Source organism: Passer montanus, unplaced genomic scaffold (assembly GCF_014805655.1).
Source record: "Passer montanus isolate IOZ18808 unplaced genomic scaffold, ASM1480565v1 scaffold37, whole genome shotgun sequence".
In the NCBI taxonomy this organism is placed as follows: Eukaryota; Metazoa; Chordata; class Aves; order Passeriformes; family Passeridae; genus Passer; species Passer montanus.
Window position 1 is genome coordinate 6857887 of NW_024368485.1, and position 17910 is coordinate 6875796.

The window sequence follows — 17910 nt, forward strand, 5'->3', positions numbered from 1 at the left end:
AAATACATAATTAATATCAGCATCATCATCGTTCAAACATCATTCTTCCTTTAGGAGGAAATGTGCCACATCTACAAGTTCCCATTCATTCTTTCTCAATTTGGTTGCTGATGACATAGTGCTCCAAGCAAGATTCAGATTTAATAATTGATTTTCTGCATTACCTTGTTGCTAACAGGGTCTATGTGCAGACTTTGCACATGCACAGAGCCCCGGTGTGACAACGTCTTGCTGTCCCTTACTAAGAGATTAACCAAACTGGAACACTATTTAAATGCAGGAATACATTTGTCTGAGGTGGTTTGGAAACAAGTACAGATAAAACATCATTTTTACAGCTCAGTAACAAAACTGCCAGAGTCAGACCCACGCTCTTACCTCTGTGTCCGAAAGTCGCTGCTGGACGTGTTTTGTTCTGTTAATCAGCTGTTCCTCCATTTCAATGTCACTGCCTCCACTCTGATGGGTGTCACTGTTGTCACTACTTTGAGGGCTTGCTGCTGGGGACCCTAATTCAAAACCACATTTCCCAGTTACTCTGTGACAGGTAATTACTGGAATGTAACAGCATTGCATAAATCTGCCTCAAATATTGAGCATTCTTCCAGCAAACAGGGATGTAACTTAAACTATGTGTACCTAAACACTGAAAGTTTCACTTAGAACACTGAGCATTTGACAAAGTCTGTACTTTGATGTCTCTTCTTGCCATAGTTACACAAATTTCCTAGGTTCTACTAAAAATATAATTTCATTTCATTTCTCATAAAAACAGAATTTCACATTTAATTCTGTTCCAAATTCAAAAGCACTGTAGAATCAAATGAGCCAGATTGTGGTGTACAACTAAAATTATACTTACAAGGGGAAGGGGCTGCTCTTCTGAGCTCCTCTTCTTCTGAAGGAAAAAAGCAGGATGGAAAAATAAGTGACTAAAAATCATTTTGTCAGCATATGTCCATGATTCATAAAAGCCACAGTATGAAGAGAAAGGGAAACTACAGGAAAATGGCTTGGCAGCACCTTTAGTAATGACTGTGGGGAAATACACAGTCCAGTAAAAAACAAAATCACCAGATCAGAAACAGCATGTAATACCAAAAACTAGGTAAAAGGTAAGAAAGCTTTTGTAAGATTTTGTGCAGCTATTAAGTTACAGATGTGCAGCAGAACAGGAATAGTTATAGATAATGTTCTGAATTTAAAAGAAAAAAGAAAAATACAGACTACTCTAGCTATACAAACAGAATGGGGCTGAAACACAAAGCTTCCCAAAAGCACTCACAGACTTTTCATGCTTTCATCTACAGCCTCAAGTTCTGCTGGAAAAATATACCAGCATGACACTTTTAAAAAAATACTTAAAGGAGAAAGTTCTATACCTGCTTTTTGTCCAAACTCAACATGGAGACTATGAAAATTCCAAATTTAACTTCCAGATCTACTGGAAAACCACACACCTTTTTTGTTTCCCATGGGCAGGTTGGTACTCAGTAAAGATGCAAAGGAGCTTTGTTTTGACAGCTGAGCCTTAGCTGCCAGTGCATTATTCCACAGGGCTTTGATCAGCATGGATGCCAAATACAAGGTCTGGAAAGAAAACCAGGGAAAAGTCCCATTAAGCAGCAGGTTTTGGATAAAAGACCCACTGTTCATTTTTCTCTAGGCCAATACTACAGCTCACCAAAATAAACTCATCAAAATAAACAACTCAGCTAAATAATGTGTGAAACACATTCTAACTTCAGACAGGAAGTCAGAATCTTCCATCAGTGGTTATGTAATTTCTAAAAATTATCCTTCAAAAGCCAGGAAAGATGCAATTGAAGAAACATGGCAACTTTACTCCTGGAGTTCCCCCTTTCTGCATTAGCGAATATTCCTTTAGGAAGACAAATCCGTCATGGTTGTTTAACACTCTCATTTAATTGCTTTTCTCATGCCAGTGATGTTGCTGGCCTTGGCTTTACCTGTTCAGTGTGAGCACTGGGATGAAGAGTTGAGACAAGGTTAAGGAGGTGTCTGAGTGGGACAGGGTCCAAGTTTTTGATCAAAGAAGGAAACAAGTCGTGTATGTAACGACTGCAGTGCTTCAGCTACAAGGTACAAACAGAGCAGGTAACAGCAACAGCAAAATAAACAAATAAATCAAATATTGCAGCAAGCAAACATATTTGTACAAATTCTCAGGAGTAACCATCAAATAATTTCAAACTCCAGCAGATTTGCAATTTTGACTTAAGTAATTTTGACACTGTAAAGCCTGCAAAGGTACAAATCAAATGCAACAGTTTCTTCCTTAGTTCTAGTTCTGAGAGATTGGGTGAAAAGAAGAACTGGAAGTTTGTTTTGTATTTGAACTTAAATATGACTTCTAAAATATTAAGTTGATATGCTAAATATACTGAGGGAAGCAGTATTTGCAATGATTACCTTATTAGCAGTGGTAAATACAAATAAAGACTACTCAGGAACAGCCTGTGTGAGGATTATAAAGAAATCTTTGTCTTTCCAGTGATGGATGTCAAAAAATGTGACAGTGTGTTCAGCTAGCTACTCCATTTCCACATGAAAGTGACAGTGCTCCTGGATGGCTCCTCTTTGGTTAAATGCTGCTTTTCACAGCCACTTAAAAGAGTTTCTTTGTAAGGATGTTGTTACTCAAAAAATAAAAGAAAGGTTACAGGAAACTTCTAGAAAAAAAAAATTCTTACGTTGGTTACCACGCTTGCACCTCAAAAGGGGTTTTTTTCATTATTTCTTTTATTTTGCCTTCCTGGCATTAAAAAAATCTGTGTCAGCAACTGACTGTGTACAGGCCAACTTTCACAGGATTCAGTGGAAGGAAATCACGTGGGTTCTACGCAAAGATGTAATTAAACATCTTGAGATAACTTCGATTTAGGGAAGATGAATTTTTGTCTGAAAGCTCATTTAAGAAGTGTAAAACACACTTTAAGGCCTTCTGCTCTTTCAGCCTAAAGGTGTCAGCCTTTTAAATAACAGGAAGTGATCAGGACATGCTTAATTCTGATATCAAACATTGTGAAAATATCACTTAAACTGTAAAAACATTACCAAAAATCGGTAATTATATTATTCCTAAAGCAGTATAAAATACATTGAAAAAATCCAGAGGTCTAATAGTGTGTGACACACTGTGTGAAAACATCAAGGAAGTGAAAATACTGGTTTAAAATGTAGTGTAAAATAAATAATGATTAATTATTCCGACACAGAAAAATGGTGGAGCAAATGCTATTCCAATGAGCATTTAATTAACATTCCAGCTGCATGTTTTAATGACTGGACCACACAGGTTCAGAGTGTGTGTTCAGTACTATTTGATTGAAATAAATGACAAAGGAATATTGAACACATAAAAAACCCCTTTAAATTCTAACCTGCTCTAACAGTGTGTTCCCTAGGCCTGCTCATGCCTATTGTATTCAAATCCCCTAAATAAAAAATGTCACAACCTAAAATAACAAGCAGAGTGACCCATTAAATGTAGCACACAAATAAATCTTTCTGAAGGCAAAAAGCCTATCAGAGTTTCCAGCTTTAGCAAGCAAAAAAATAAAATTTCAGTGCCTTCTATAGATTTTAACAGCAGCAGAGGAGCACAGCTGTAAACTCCACTGCCACAATTTTCACCTGATTGTTCCCACCAGGAGTACCAGAAATGGAAGCTACAATACACAGGAGCAAGGCAATTTAGCACAATAGTAAAAATACTGCAACTACCCTACAACCTTCATCCCCATTCTCAGAGAAAACACTCTGTCCTTGCTATACAACTTCATTTTTTCCCTTGTATAAAAGTAGCCAGGGCGATTTTTTGCATCTCATAAATAACCCAGTAACTGTGGCAGTTACCTAACTTGACATTTTGGTCAGCAAAATGCTCAGACAGCCAAGAAAAAGCAAACAACTCAACTTAAGAATGTAAAACAAAACCAATTTAATTTCTATTTGGTTCTTCTTTTATCACTCCTGCAATTACAAAAATTCAATATGTACCTGTGCAGCAGCCCAAATACAGTCTATATGTTGAGTACTAAGTCTCCCTTCAGCTGCAAGAAAATTCAGAATCACTTGGCACTGTTTGATGATCTGCAAAGTGAGAACACAGTGAGGAAAGATTTACTAGAACAACAAGTTCAAGCTCTGTGTTTATATCAAATATAAGAATCAAATACAAACCTCAATATGTAAATTTGGTCCAAAAATGTGCTCAACTACATTGTTGCTGATAAGCCAGTCTGCAAGTTCTTTTGCAATTGACCTGGAGATGAAAAAAGAGTGGAAACATAAAATAATCTGCCTGTAATATTCACTGTGTGCTCTTCTGTAGCACAGCACATCCTGCAAGCTGGTATCTGCACTTGTAGTGAGGACACAAAAACCTTCTGAACACAAACCATGCTCAATGTTCATTTTTCCAAGCAGGAAGCAAATGATTTCTGTATTTTTTTTCTTTAGCTGGAAGACTAATGCCAAATATCAACAATTCATCAGCAAACATAACCAATAATCCTACTAATTTTATTAGTTAATGTGCAACAGACCACGTGCAAACAATTCCAAAGAGCTCACAGGTAAGATTTTGACACTGCTATTTAATCCAAGTTTATCATTAAATTCCAGAAGAATGTAGCTAAAGGTGGGAATGACAGAAATTATTTTCTTAAGGAAGCCATGGATATATTTTTAGATTCTCTCACACAAATAGCAACTCTCCCAAACTGTGTTTGCCATGGTCATACTCACACACATGCAGCTCACAGATACTCCCAAATTCTCATTCTGCTCATCCACACCAACAGGAACTTTACCCACTGCCATTCCTTAAGCAAATATTCAAACTGACCAGGACAAGGAAATGGAGTTTGCCAAAACAAAAGCTGAACTTCCAGAAAGCACTGCCCTGTCTGCAAAGCAGTGCACAAACTCCTTTTTATTCTTTCTCTTCAAGTAAATGTTTGTTTACCCTGATTTTGGCACAGAAGCAATTACAGGACATCAGAGTATTTAAAGCCCAGCTTTTGGTTTGAATGGCCCTGGAATAACAGAGCTGTGTCTCACAGGGAGGGGATGGAAGGATGGGGTGCCTTGGAGGACCTGAGGAAGAGTTATTTTTACCAGTGCTGCTCATGTCACATTTATGGTCACTATTAAAATCCAGGACTGCCAATCTTTATCATCCTCAAGAAGGAACCAAGATTCTCCAAGTAAAAAGAGATTGCCTTTGTAGGATTCACTTCTCAGGGGCACACTGCCAGTGCTTCAATTGTTTTGAATTTCCTGATCCTCCTGGCTGAGCCCAAGGAGCAAAGCTCCTGTTACTCCACATCATTTCTGGACTGTTCTCTTCTAATTCCAGGACAGTGGCAATCAAATATTGCCACACTGTTCAAAGATAATGTCCCATAACATTTAAGGAATCACTGGCCTGCAGGGTACAAAAGTTTGCCAACAGTTATCATTTATGGCTCACCAATAAATGAGTTTCACACTGTAAAGTCAGTTTGACAGAGGATCTGCTCAAAGAGGGATTGAAAAGATAAACTGCATCTGTTCCATGAATCCAAGATGTCCTTAGCTTCCCACAGAGCCTCATTTCAAAACCAAACCAAACCAAACTATCCCCAGCACCCAAAAGATGCCCACCCAAAGCAAACTCTGGCACATGCACATTTGTGACTCAGCCAGGGCTTGGATTTCTGGCTAACCAAAGCTGAAAGAAGACCTTTCCTTTCTTCTTGCATCTGAGTTCTTCAGCCTGCAGCTTTGAGAAGGAATCCCAGATAAATAAGCACTGCTAGGCTGGCAATGCCAGTATGAAAGGACACATTCCTCACGGGGCCTCTTTATCCAAACCCTTCTGCTCATGGCACAACACCCACCAGGCTTTGTATCCAGTCATATGTTGCATTTTAACCACTCCAAAGGAAAGAACAAAAGCTCTCCTCTAGAATGAGTTCCTTCACATTTTATTAAATTACCATGGTAGTTCTCTGTCTCTAATTCACACCATGTTTATTCTGAAAAACCACAGATAATTCTTTTTGAAGGAATGCCTTTTTTAATGGATGTATTCTCAGCAGCAACAAATTCTTTATCCTTCTGGTGAGCTCAGCTCTGGTAAAACAACATCTCAGATTTCTGAAGGTAAATGTGCATTTGATATGGATTTGTTGAGGGTGACCAAAAACAAGAGGATCCTTGTGCAAGGCAGAATGAAGGCCTTGTGCTTCCCAGAGAGAACTGCTCATCCCAGAAAATTTGGCTGAGAGCACAGCAATCAGTTCCCTTTAAAATGGTCAAGTTATTACTCCCACAAAGTGTTTAGTTGTCTGATTTACTAGGGAATATATTTACAATATCAGATTCAAGGATTCACCAAAAAAGCAAATTTCAGTGTAAATGAAGAGTCTGTCTTCTTTCCTGAACACTTCCATTTCAGCAAAGGTTTTCCTGAAAAAAGTTACTCTTTTGTATTAAAGGAAATGGTGAGAGTGAAAATCATGCATTATGATCAAAGCATTCATGTGCTTTTCCCTCTCACATCAAAGCAGCAGCACAAGAAATGGTTTTACAAATTAGATATCCAAATCAGATAGATGTTAGAGTAAGAAAATTCACCTTGGGAGTAACACACAGTAGCTGTTTTTCATGGATTTAATAATTGGATTGCAACAGGAAAAGTCATTTAAAGAACTTGATACTCTCTATGGCTCTGTGTTGTGGCTGAGGGAGGAGAAGAGAATAAAAAGGCAAAGGTAGCAGCTACTCTGGTTTAATTGCCTCTAAATCTCTCTCACGTGGAAATGTACATAAAACTTAATCCATTTCTCCCTAGAATTTTTAATGTGAGTTCCCTGATAATTCATGTCTGTCAAAAATAACTGGTTTACTTCCAAGAAATGTAATTCAAGCACTTCTGACATGAGTTTCCCCAGGCATTCTATGAGACTATAAGGAAGAGAGGGGGAACTGTGCAGCTGGTGATAGAACTTGATGTCTGGAACTGCACTGAATCTTGTTCATTCTTATCCTCCAGTTTATGCATTTTCCTGGTAGGTCAAAGAACACCTCTCTATGAAAGGACTGGGTTAAAGTCCTGGAAACATTTCAATCTAAGGCTGTGGTGCAATACTTGGTACCCACATGATGACCCAAATCCAGCAATAAATCCCACAGCAAAGTAACCCCCCTCAAAGAAAACCTTATTTATTCAACCAGTCAATTCCCCACAAAGCTAAAAAAACCACCCCAGCTCAGAGCTGGATGGAATACAACAGCCAGTCCACAACGTCACTGAACACAGAATAGAAAAGCTCCAAGGGAAAAATGCAGCTCTGGAAGTGGCAGCTTGCAAGGGAGGAACACTAACACCTCTTGACAACATCACTGAAATAGGATCTATAACACAACAACAGATGTGAAACCCTGATCTCAACCACTGAGGATCAGAAATGCAAAGAGGATACAGAAGGCACCTTCCCAACACACATTCAAGCACATGTTTTTGCTTCTGAGCACAAATTTTCCTCTTTGATGCTCTGCAGGCTCTGAAACCACCACTCTGACATCATCTGGAATATTTGTTTAACTGCTGTGTGGGCCACAAGAAAGAAACATTAGTGAGCTGAGTGAAAAAAATCACCTTTTTTTGCTTTCAGAGAAAATCTGAAAAGATCCCTGAAATGGGGTAGAGAGAGTAGAGGTGTTTAAATAATGCTGCCAGAAACTCAAGTCAGGAAGCTTAGACAAAAATGGAGAAAGCAAGAGTTAAATAAGGTAAAACACTGCAGTGAAGGGAAAAAGCAACACAGAACTTGCAACTGAGTATCTCAATAAATAAGGAAAGAAAGGAGAAGAAACATTCCAGTTCTTTCTGTTCACAGGTGAAAGGCATTTTGGACACCTGAAATTGCTCTGTAGGAAGCTTTTCAAGCGAGGGTAATCAAGGCTTTTTAATGAGTCAGGAAGTTGCCTCAGTGTCAACCTGGAACCTGAAACCCGAATACCTGGCTGCCTGCCAAGGGAAGAGCAAAACAAAATCTCTCTTTACACGTGTTATTTCCAGAAGCTGACAGCGTCCTCACTAAAGAAAAGACCAACACTTTTTCCTCTTGTGGTCCAAGTAACACCAAAAAAAAAGAATATCTTTCACTTCCTGAAAAGCATCATCATTTCTCACTAAGTGACATCAGTGAAACAGTTGCAGGAATCACTTATTCAAAGACTCTGAGCCTCTTCTGTTCAGGCTTGTTATTTTTAGCTTCAGTAGATTTCACACTCCACAGTACCTCAGATTGCAAAGAATTTGGTTCTATCTTTAGAGGCAGGAACAGCTAAATTAGAAGTCCATCTCTGAGGGGAATGCTGAAGTTGGGTGGCTGAGGCATTGCCCACATCTGGAGCACACAAACCTCAGCCCTTGAGAAGCCAGGGAACTGAAATCTCCAAAGGCACACAAACACCTGCAGCTACAAACCAGATCCCTCTGTCTCAGCTTCCTGCTGCTCCCCGCTGCAATTTGTGAAATCCAGAGTTTTCCTAGACAGAAGATGCTTTAGTTTGTCTTACCACGGAAAAACTGCAGTCCTGAGGATAAAGGTGGGAAGCTCCCATTGCAAAATATTTGCTCAAAAATCCTGCTGTTAATTCTGAACAAGGAAGAGCCAGGACTAACTGAAAGCTGATTTTTTTTTAAAGGTACCTCCCGCAAACCCACCTTATCAAGATACAGAAGGAGAAATCCCAAAGGTTGACAGTTCCAAACGCATCTGGAAAAGTCAAAACATATAATGGGGATGGCCAGACATAATGCAGGACATCTTCTTTTGGCAAATCTGCAGAGGCTACAAAGGTACAAAATAAAACTTCTTAAGACTTCCTTTCTCCACTAAGGCAAGAACACAGGAATGAAAAGCTTTCCTTTTGCTGCTCATTCAGTCACTGCCAACTCCCTAAGTGCCTTTTCATCCAAAAATTTCTCATGAGCAGAGTCTGTAATGAGAGGGAAGCTTTGTACTGGACAAACTGGAGAAGTGAGACATTTCCCCATCCTTCTGCTCCAGCCCTTTCTGATTATTTGGCTGGAAGCCATCAGTGATTCCACAAGATCTCTGAAGATAAGCAGCAATGCTCGATACTGGTTTGCAACCAACCCTTCAGGTAAAACATCAAAACAACTGGAATTCTGATTATTTTTTTTTTAAATCACATACTACAAAAGTGGAAAAGAACGTTTTCTGTTCGTGCTGCATTCCTTTCAAATGACAGCCTGTTTACAGATGCCCCTGCCAAGAAAGTAATATCCCAAAGGAGAATCTGACAATTTCCTTCAGCTTTAAAATAACTCTGATGCTCTTGCAGAGTACATCTGCTCTTCTGCAGGGAAATTTAAGCACTCTTCTCTTTTCCCACCTTCCTAACTTCTCTTTTTCACATTTGACACAGCAAATCAAACAGCTTTGTATCAGGTTTAATTGGCACAATCACTTGTTACTGTTACTATGACCTAAAAACAATCTCTGTTTCAGATTTTCAGGGGGAGGGAAGGAGAAGAACTGGATAAATCTGAGGTTGGTCAGTCCCAGTGTAACAACACAGCAGGAACTGGGAGGACAGTGCAGGAAACACCCCAGCTGACCTCACATTCCAAACATGTTCCCCTCCTGCACTATTTACTATTTAGTTCTTATTCCCAAGGTATTCCCACATCTCCACAGAAGCAAAAGTGCCCTAAATTCTGGTTCTTTATGTTTAAAATAGCAACACACTCCCAGAAATTTCTCTTCAAATATCTAAGGTGCTTTCTGCATGAAATCTCCAGAACTGTGGTCATGACTGAAGCCAGATTTCAGAAAGTGTTCAAATGCAATTTGTAATAAAAGCAGCCAGACAAAAGCAAGACACTGCTGCTGTGAGAGACTTCCCTTTAATAAAGTACAGGAGAGTGTGTGTCTGTGGCTCCCAACATCAACAGAGTACACCACCCCCAAGAGAAACTTAACAAGTATGTTAGGAGTAAAATTCTACAATTTACACATTTTGCCTGTTATTTCACAAGAATAGTTATTTCAACTACCAAAATACATATTTTTCATTTAAATTCTTGACAGTTCTACCATTAAGTTTAGAGTTACTACAGAAGTGAATACATTTCCTGGCTGGAATTCAATCCCACAGGTGAATCTTCTTGCAGATTTATGTGAGTCCCTCTAAAAGTGTTCCAGCACACCTGAGTTATACAAATAAGGACTTTGAAGGAAAAAAACCACAACACCAGCACTGCCTCACAAACTGGGTGGAAAAGTAACAAGTCTGGGAGCCAGTGATGGCAATACAAGTCTTGGTCAAACAAATAATCCAGAGAAATGAGAAGATGCCAAAAATGATATGAACTGGATATGAATTAGCTGGTTCTTCTTTATATATCACCATGGAAATAATGGGCCATTATAGGTATTTATTATTTTAGTATCTAAAGCTTACCTTGATTCTGTATTTTAATACAAAAAAAGAAACATTTAGAAATATTTCACAGTTACCATTTAAAACCATTTGTTAACCCCCTGATTAGAATATTTCTAGTAAATGTCTCAGATTATCACTGCTCCCCCACGGTGCATAATCCATAACAACAGAGAAGAACTGCAATCATATAAAACACTTGAAGTATTCAGAATAAGGTGCCTACTTACGTTTCTGTGTCTGAAACTAATGATTCATTATTACACACATCATTGAAGGTATGAAGTTGATTCTAGTTAGAAAAAGAAGAAAAAAAAATTACAATTTTATCCAAATATTTGGTGAGGCAGTTTTCTTGTATTTCAAAATACTATTAGTGAGACTATTGGACTTTATATGTTTTTAAGTAAGTTGTTTAGACAAAATCAGAGAATGAAAATCACATATTTTTACAGGAAATGAAGCTTTCAAACATGTCCAAGCTCTTAAATTTAAGACAGAGGAAAAAGCCAGCCTGTTAAAGTTTTACATCTCTTTTCCACTTCTTCCCTCACCATCAATGACTCTGTATCCAATTTTTACATGTACACAATATTTTTAAAAATAATTTAAATTATGTAATAGACCTTACTTGGTATCTCATTAAAATTTAAAAAAAAAAAAAAAATTGGAGGCACAGTAATAACCTTACTTGGCATCTCATTAAAATTTAAAAACAAAATTGGAGGCACAGTAATGTGAATTTTTGAAGTTAAAATTAAACTTGTTGCGTAACTTTGTCAAAATATTTACTCTCTTGAAACAAGTTTAGTACATGCCTCTATAATTCAGGTGAATTCACTAATCTTCTCAATAACTCTGTGTGTAAAGACTTCTCAAGAGTTTTTTGTGTCCAATCTCAACAATCTTCAGGGGGGAAAAACAGATTTGAAAAACCAAGCTGGTAAACACGCACTGAAATTGGTGAGACGTGAGAGCCTGACCACAATTATTAATGATTGCTTACTAACAGGGAATTTCAAATGACACATATTTAGGAGTGAAAATTAGAACTGGGTCAGACAACAGTGGAAGCTCACTGATTTTTCTTAAGATTCACCTCCAAACGAAAATCTTTTGAAAGAGTGACAGAGTCTGGAGCTGCTCCTTGAGCTGAGTTTTGAACCAGGCTCACCATTGACCGACACCTCCCACCACACCAAATCCTTCTCCAAAGCAATTCTGACAAAGACTTTTTTCATACTGGGATTTGCAAACAATTTTCCCAGTAACCTGAACTAAACTCTCAGAATTCTGCCCCAGCAGCACAAGACAAAGCACAGTTTGCAACACCTTGCCCTCCCTCACCTCCTAACTGGTTTTTCACTTCAAGTTTTGTTTCCTCGAATGCCAGAGGGAAAAAATCCCTTTTCATTTTTTATTATCTATGAAACATGGTAAGAAACTAAAGGTACCTGTGCCCAGACACTCAACTGATGCCACACAAATGTGGCAGTGCTAAGGGACACAAAGGTGGAAAGGCTTCAGCACAGAAAGCTGAGCACTCAAAAGCTGTCCCTGGGCTCATCTCCAGAGCCAGGCACCAAAGGACAGGAAAATAACATTCTGTGTGGCAGGCAACAGTAGGGAGGGAGGTATTTTGGAGCTGAACCACCTCAACAGGTGACTGGGAGATGAAAATAAAACAAAATAAAACAAAATAAAACTTTCTACATTGTGAATGAGAAAGAAGAATAAATTGTCTCAGTGTTCCACAGCAGTTTTAAAGATTATTCACATAAAAAACACAGACTCAGTAACTTATTAGCATAAATTGGCATACAATATTCCATTTTTACAAGCTGAAAACTATTTGCTTTAGTCTAAAAATACTGTAAAATTTTTCTTCTGGTAATACAAGTCTGTTCTTTAAAAACTCTCCTTTTTTCAGCAATATTCATCAATCACAACAGGTGAAAACATAGAACTACTTAACACTCCCTTAAATGAGCTAGATGCCTGAAAAAATAAAGCAGCTGAAGAATTCTTATTTTCAGACTTTGTTTTGGCAAGGATACACAAAAAAACACACACTGGTAGCTGAACAAGGAGAATTGTATAAAACCAAAGGAAAGTATTTATTTGAAATCTAATGTAATTGGAACAACGCAAAAGTGGAAACAGATTTTAACATCAATTATAGTGGTGGATGTTGTTCACAGCCTGTTCTTACAACCTAGTAAGTTACCTATATGTAAATAAATATTTACTTTGGGAAAAAGCCAGCAATAATCTGATTAAAAGTACTTAACATACCTCTTTAAATTGCCATTTATTAAATTCAGGGTACTTCTACATATAGCTACAGTGAGAAGTAAAATCAAGTTTAAGAAAACTTGTACACAGTGACACATCATCCGGAGAGAGAAGGCCAAATATGTCCAGAAAACACGAAATTGAAAAGGCTCAGATGGATAACAAACTTCACTTTTGCCCTCCTGTGGGACTGTTTCTGTATGGCTAAAGGCAGCAATGACAAATCAAGAATGCCCAATGTGTTTTGCCAGGTGCAATGTGGAGCATTTCCATGGGAAAAGGAAAGATGGGGATTTTTTTTTAAGTTTTAATTGTTTTCTATTTGATGCTGTATGTATTTACCTCTCCAATCCAGCCTTCTGCTAATGAGTGCAGAAATGCTCTCTCTGGAGAAGCAGACTGCACTAACGAACACAAAACCAGGTTTGGGCAATACAAAGCAGCAGCTAATTGCAGCAGGGTCAAGATGCTGCAAAGCTAAAAATGCAAACAGATGAAAAGCCTTTCTCCACACCAAATAGTGCTGTGGCAAGGGCTCCATTTCAGCCCAGCTGTCACAAAGCCCAGCTCTAAGGGTGCTGTTCAGCACGTGAATTGTTCAGGTAATGTGAGCCTGCTCCATATGGTGCACAACACAGGCACGCTTGGGGTCAGCTCCCAGCAAACCCTGCTCTCACCACCATGGCTGTCATTTCCTAAAGAGGATCCTGCTGCTTTCACACTTTAAAATTAAAAAACAACAACCAAAAAGCCTGTAAAACATAAACTGCAACAAGAAACATTTTCTGCGAGCGTAATTGTTATTTTTAAAAAGTCCTTACTGTTATTTGGCTCAGCCCAGCCAATCTCATTGTCAGAGTTGGTGACATGAAGTATTTGAATGCAAGATCAAGACTTTCTTTATCAAAACACAAGGCTGTATCCAAGGGCTCTTTCACTGTGCTCCACATTAAATCTGCCATGTTCCGGGCCGCGCTCTGCCGCAACTCCTGGTCTGACAGTTTACACAAATACCTGGGGAACGACACGTGCAAGAGAAACAAACAGGCCATGATTCAAACTGCAGTAGTCCTGCAGCCATCCTGATTAAAGCAATGATTTCCAGCTCTAAGATCACTCAGTCTTACAAATACCACTATTAAAAGTTGGCACCAATTAATGAAAAACACCAAAGAAAAACAAAAAGATAATAGTTTTCAAAGTGAGTAAATTGCTGAAGAACTTTGCTTAAGTCCTTTCTCTTGCAGTCTTCTAATCCTGCACAATGAGTTGCAACATTAATATTCTCTTTAAATGGAAAGCATTAAGAAATACTTACAAAAGCTAATATACAGAACCTGGTGGAACCTCAGAAGACCAATACACAGAAAATCTGTAGTGAAATGCCAGTAAAGTTCACATAGAAAACACCAACACAACTGAGAATTTTTTTAAGTGAATGTGTAACAGAAAAATGTTTAGAAACAAGGCTTCCTGAGCTTATTTTGATGCCATTAAAGATGGCACAGTGAAAGGTACATGCATGCAAAGTTAGCATAATTAATTTTTGCTGCTTTTTTCAGGGTTTTGAAGTTTCAGCTACATCCAAACTAGATTTAACTACACAGAAATGTGTTAAAAATCCATTTGTTTGACAGCCTAAGCCTGGATCTCTCCTTGGAGACTGGCCAAATAGATGCATGAATCTTTTAAAAAACACACAAGATATTAAACTACACTTAACCAGATTTATGCACCATTCCTTTGCATTTACATCATATAAACATCAGTACTTTTTTGTCAAAAGCAAAATTACAGGCTGTGATTCTTATTTAGATGATGGTTCTTTTCCACAGCTCTTGTGTAGAGGCCTTAAAATAAACACACTTAAATGATACTTAACACTGTCAAACACAGAAAAGAGACTTGAGTGCAAATAATCCCAGAGACTGGAGATGTAGACAGGAGTCACAGATCAGAAACAGGAGGACAAAAGCAGGAGCATTCCAGGCCAAGGCAATCAGAGCCTTCCCTGCTCTTTGTTGTGAAATTTGTCCTCTCGTGTGGAGCACTGGAAATCAAGTCCTGGCAAGAAAATGCTGCTTCTGTGCTATGAGCTCTGAGCAGCAGCAAAGCAGGCATGGGAAGGGAATATTCATGGAAAAGTGCAGCAGCAAAGCAGAGCCAGTGCCCTGCCTTTAACCTGCACACAGGTGAGCCAGTTTCACTCTGAGGAGAAAATGTCCTGGCCTGTGTTACTAAACAATCATTTGTGATTAGCTAATGAGGTGATTTGTCACCAGCAAATAGTGATGAGAGCACTTGTGTTCCAGCCACTGTCCTGTGTGCCCTGCCCTAGTGACAAAGGGACATCCAGCATCTCTGTCCAGCTGTGCCAACAGCAAATGAAAGATTGAGATTTCTTTTATGGGAGAGGCAGTGAATGAAAGAACAGAGGCCATAATTAAGCTCCCACACCCTGAGCAGGTACAGAGTTGTGGGATTTCAGAGTTCCTGGGAAATATTCAAAAAAAGGGCAGAAGTGGCACCTGAGGACGTGGTTTAGTGGTGAGCATGGCAGGGCAGGGTCCAAGGCTGGACTCCACCTTAGGGGGTTTTTCCAATCTTCATGATTCTACAGCTCTCAGCAATATCAGACCCATTTTCATCTTCCCATTTTCATATGCAAAGTCTCATCAGGTCTGGTTCCCAGAGCTTCTGTGTCCATAATTCCCATCAAATCATTTTAGTGAAGCATTTCTAAAGATCTCAGACACGTCCAAACACATCCCATGAGCTGCCTGACTTTACAAAGGACAGAGGAATGTTTGCATGTGCTGAGCAGGGGCATGGACACACCTACAGGCACAAAGGAAGGGAGCTTTGGTGGCTTCCCTCCATTTCTGGAACAGGACTTGGACTGGAGATCTTCCTCACACTAGGTGAAGTAACTGGTCTGGTGAAGTAACTACATGAATATCGTTTATAAAATAGAACATTTCTTATTTTAATACAGCATTATCAGTCTAAACCTACTTTCATTTATACAATTCACATTACATCCAGATTTTGAACCTGAATCAGACTTGTGTCATATTTTCTTTATTATGATACTGTGTTGGTAAAAAAAAAAGCACTTGAGAATAAGTGGAATTATGGTGTAGGTGCATTTTCATAGCTACAGAAGTACTTTAATAGTATCTTCTGTTTTGCCAAGGCCCTAAAGCAAGCTACAGAGAACAGAGCACTTGTTACCACACAGTTTTTAACACAACAGAGTTTTCTAACCTAAAAAGAAGCAGAAGATGGCAAACTTCTCTCTAGAAGTGTAACGGCAGCCAACACTAGAAAATTTATTGGCACCACTACACTGGTCATAAATCAAACATGATCCTATCTTTACTACAAAGATTAAAACCACAGAAACTTGCCAAGTAGGCCACACCTCCTTTTTTACTGTGGAAAGATGCAAGGGTTTAAACCTGTCTGCATCAGTGACACTTCATGTTTTTAGAGGTATAACATTACTATTAACAAAAGAGAGATCTTTACCTAGCACTGGCAATTAACTCACAAATTCCCCTACACTGACTATCTGTAAATTTGCTGCATTGCTTCATGTAAGAAGAGTGCAGCTAGGGAGAGGTCTATTTAACCCAAAATAGCCCCTCTAAAAGCAGATTAAAGATTTATCCCATGTATAAAAAAATGGATGAACCTATCTACTACTGGGAATTCATTTATCTCTTTCTATTTATACTTTTGGCTTTCTCATTAACCTGTGCCAGTCAGTTTGACAATTATGCTTGAGTGAAAAACAAACTCCTTTCGTTTCTTCCATCTGCAACCTGACAATTGGGTGCCACGTTCTCCATTCCTTGTTTTTAAAAACCTGTGAATTACCATTTCCTACTTGTTATCTTCATATCATTCATACATGATATGAACTGCCCTGTCAAAAAAAAGAAAAACCTCTCCTAGACTCTGTCTCTCCTCCTCTCAATGTAAATTTTTTATTGCCACCTTCTCTGTCACCCTTCCTACCACCGAGGTAGTTCTGTTATTATCTGCAGGATGGAAGGATCAGAACTGTATAGATAGTATGGAAATGTGAATGTGTGACTGACTCATATAATGGCTTAATAATAGCTTCCATTCTGCCCTTCATTATTTTTTTAATTCCTACATTTTTATCTTTTTGAGTCTGATGAGCATGAAATCTTCAAGGAAGAGGTGAATGATATGCCAGGACTTGTGTAATCTATTTAATCTGGAGTTTTTGCCTAAATGAGACTTTCAGAATAAAATATAACTTTTTTATACATCTGCAGGAAGCATACTCCACATACTATAGAACCTTCCTGCCAGCCTGGCATACTTAAAATAATTAAATAATATATAGTATCTACATTTAATTTTTTAAACATCAGTTTTAACGCACTTAAATTATTTCACTTTGCTCTATTTGGGGACAGAGAGCTCAGTTCTAAACACACAGTTCCATGCTAATGTAATGCTTACAACCACATCTTATGCTTCAGGACTTCAGCTACTCAGCTGTGAAATCATCCTTTTTTCCCTTAATCTGACTCCTTTGGACCACAGCTGCAAAAGGGCATCCAGCAGAATGAGTCAGTTCTCCTGAAGTGTCTGGTTATTGTCTTCTGACTTATCTGTTGTTTTTACTTCACATTTTCAGATTTTTGGAGGAGGTGAGTATTTTTTTGTGATTAAAACCTTCAAGGCTCATTACAAAAGGTTTTTATGACACGTAGTGCAAGGAGTGGTCTTGGGTACTCCCATAAACCCCATCTTAAGATGAATATTTTTAATACAGGAGAGTAATTTGAATTCCTTCAGCTGCATTTTCTATGGGAAGCATCATGGATCAGGAATTGTTTGGAGCTTCCACTTGCTCTGCACATACCAGTGCTGTGTGTGCCCTGTGCCACAGCCACCCAGGAGCCACTGCCACCTGGAATTCCCTCTCCAGCACAGACTGAACTGTTTAACTGGGGCAGACACAGGAATCTTTCACAAAAAATGTCTCCAGATCCACCTCCAAGCAGGGGACAGGGAGAAGGGGATGGGAGCAGAAAAGGGGTGGTACAAAACACACCCCTGGGCAGTGGTACTGCTGCATTT

General features: G+C 38.7%; 1 protein-coding gene across 10 annotated transcripts in view; it reads right to left on the reverse strand.

Moving 5' to 3' along the window:
* The window catches only part of USP34 (ubiquitin specific peptidase 34), a 111350-nt gene that overhangs the window by 59956 nt on the left and 33484 nt on the right, over positions 1-17910 (reverse strand). For all 10 annotated transcript variants that reach the window (XM_039716921.1, XM_039716914.1, XM_039716918.1 and 7 more), the window contains exons 7-14: positions 13608-13800; positions 10722-10783; positions 4207-4288; positions 4024-4116; positions 1971-2096; positions 1461-1590; positions 863-898; positions 379-509 (exon numbers count right to left, since the gene is read on the reverse strand). In XM_039716921.1, the coding sequence (XP_039572855.1) occupies positions 379-509; positions 863-898; positions 1461-1590; positions 1971-2096; positions 4024-4116; positions 4207-4288; positions 10722-10783; positions 13608-13800 (853 nt within the window). The remainder of the gene's footprint in view (positions 1-378; positions 510-862; positions 899-1460; positions 1591-1970; positions 2097-4023; positions 4117-4206; positions 4289-10721; positions 10784-13607; positions 13801-17910) is intronic.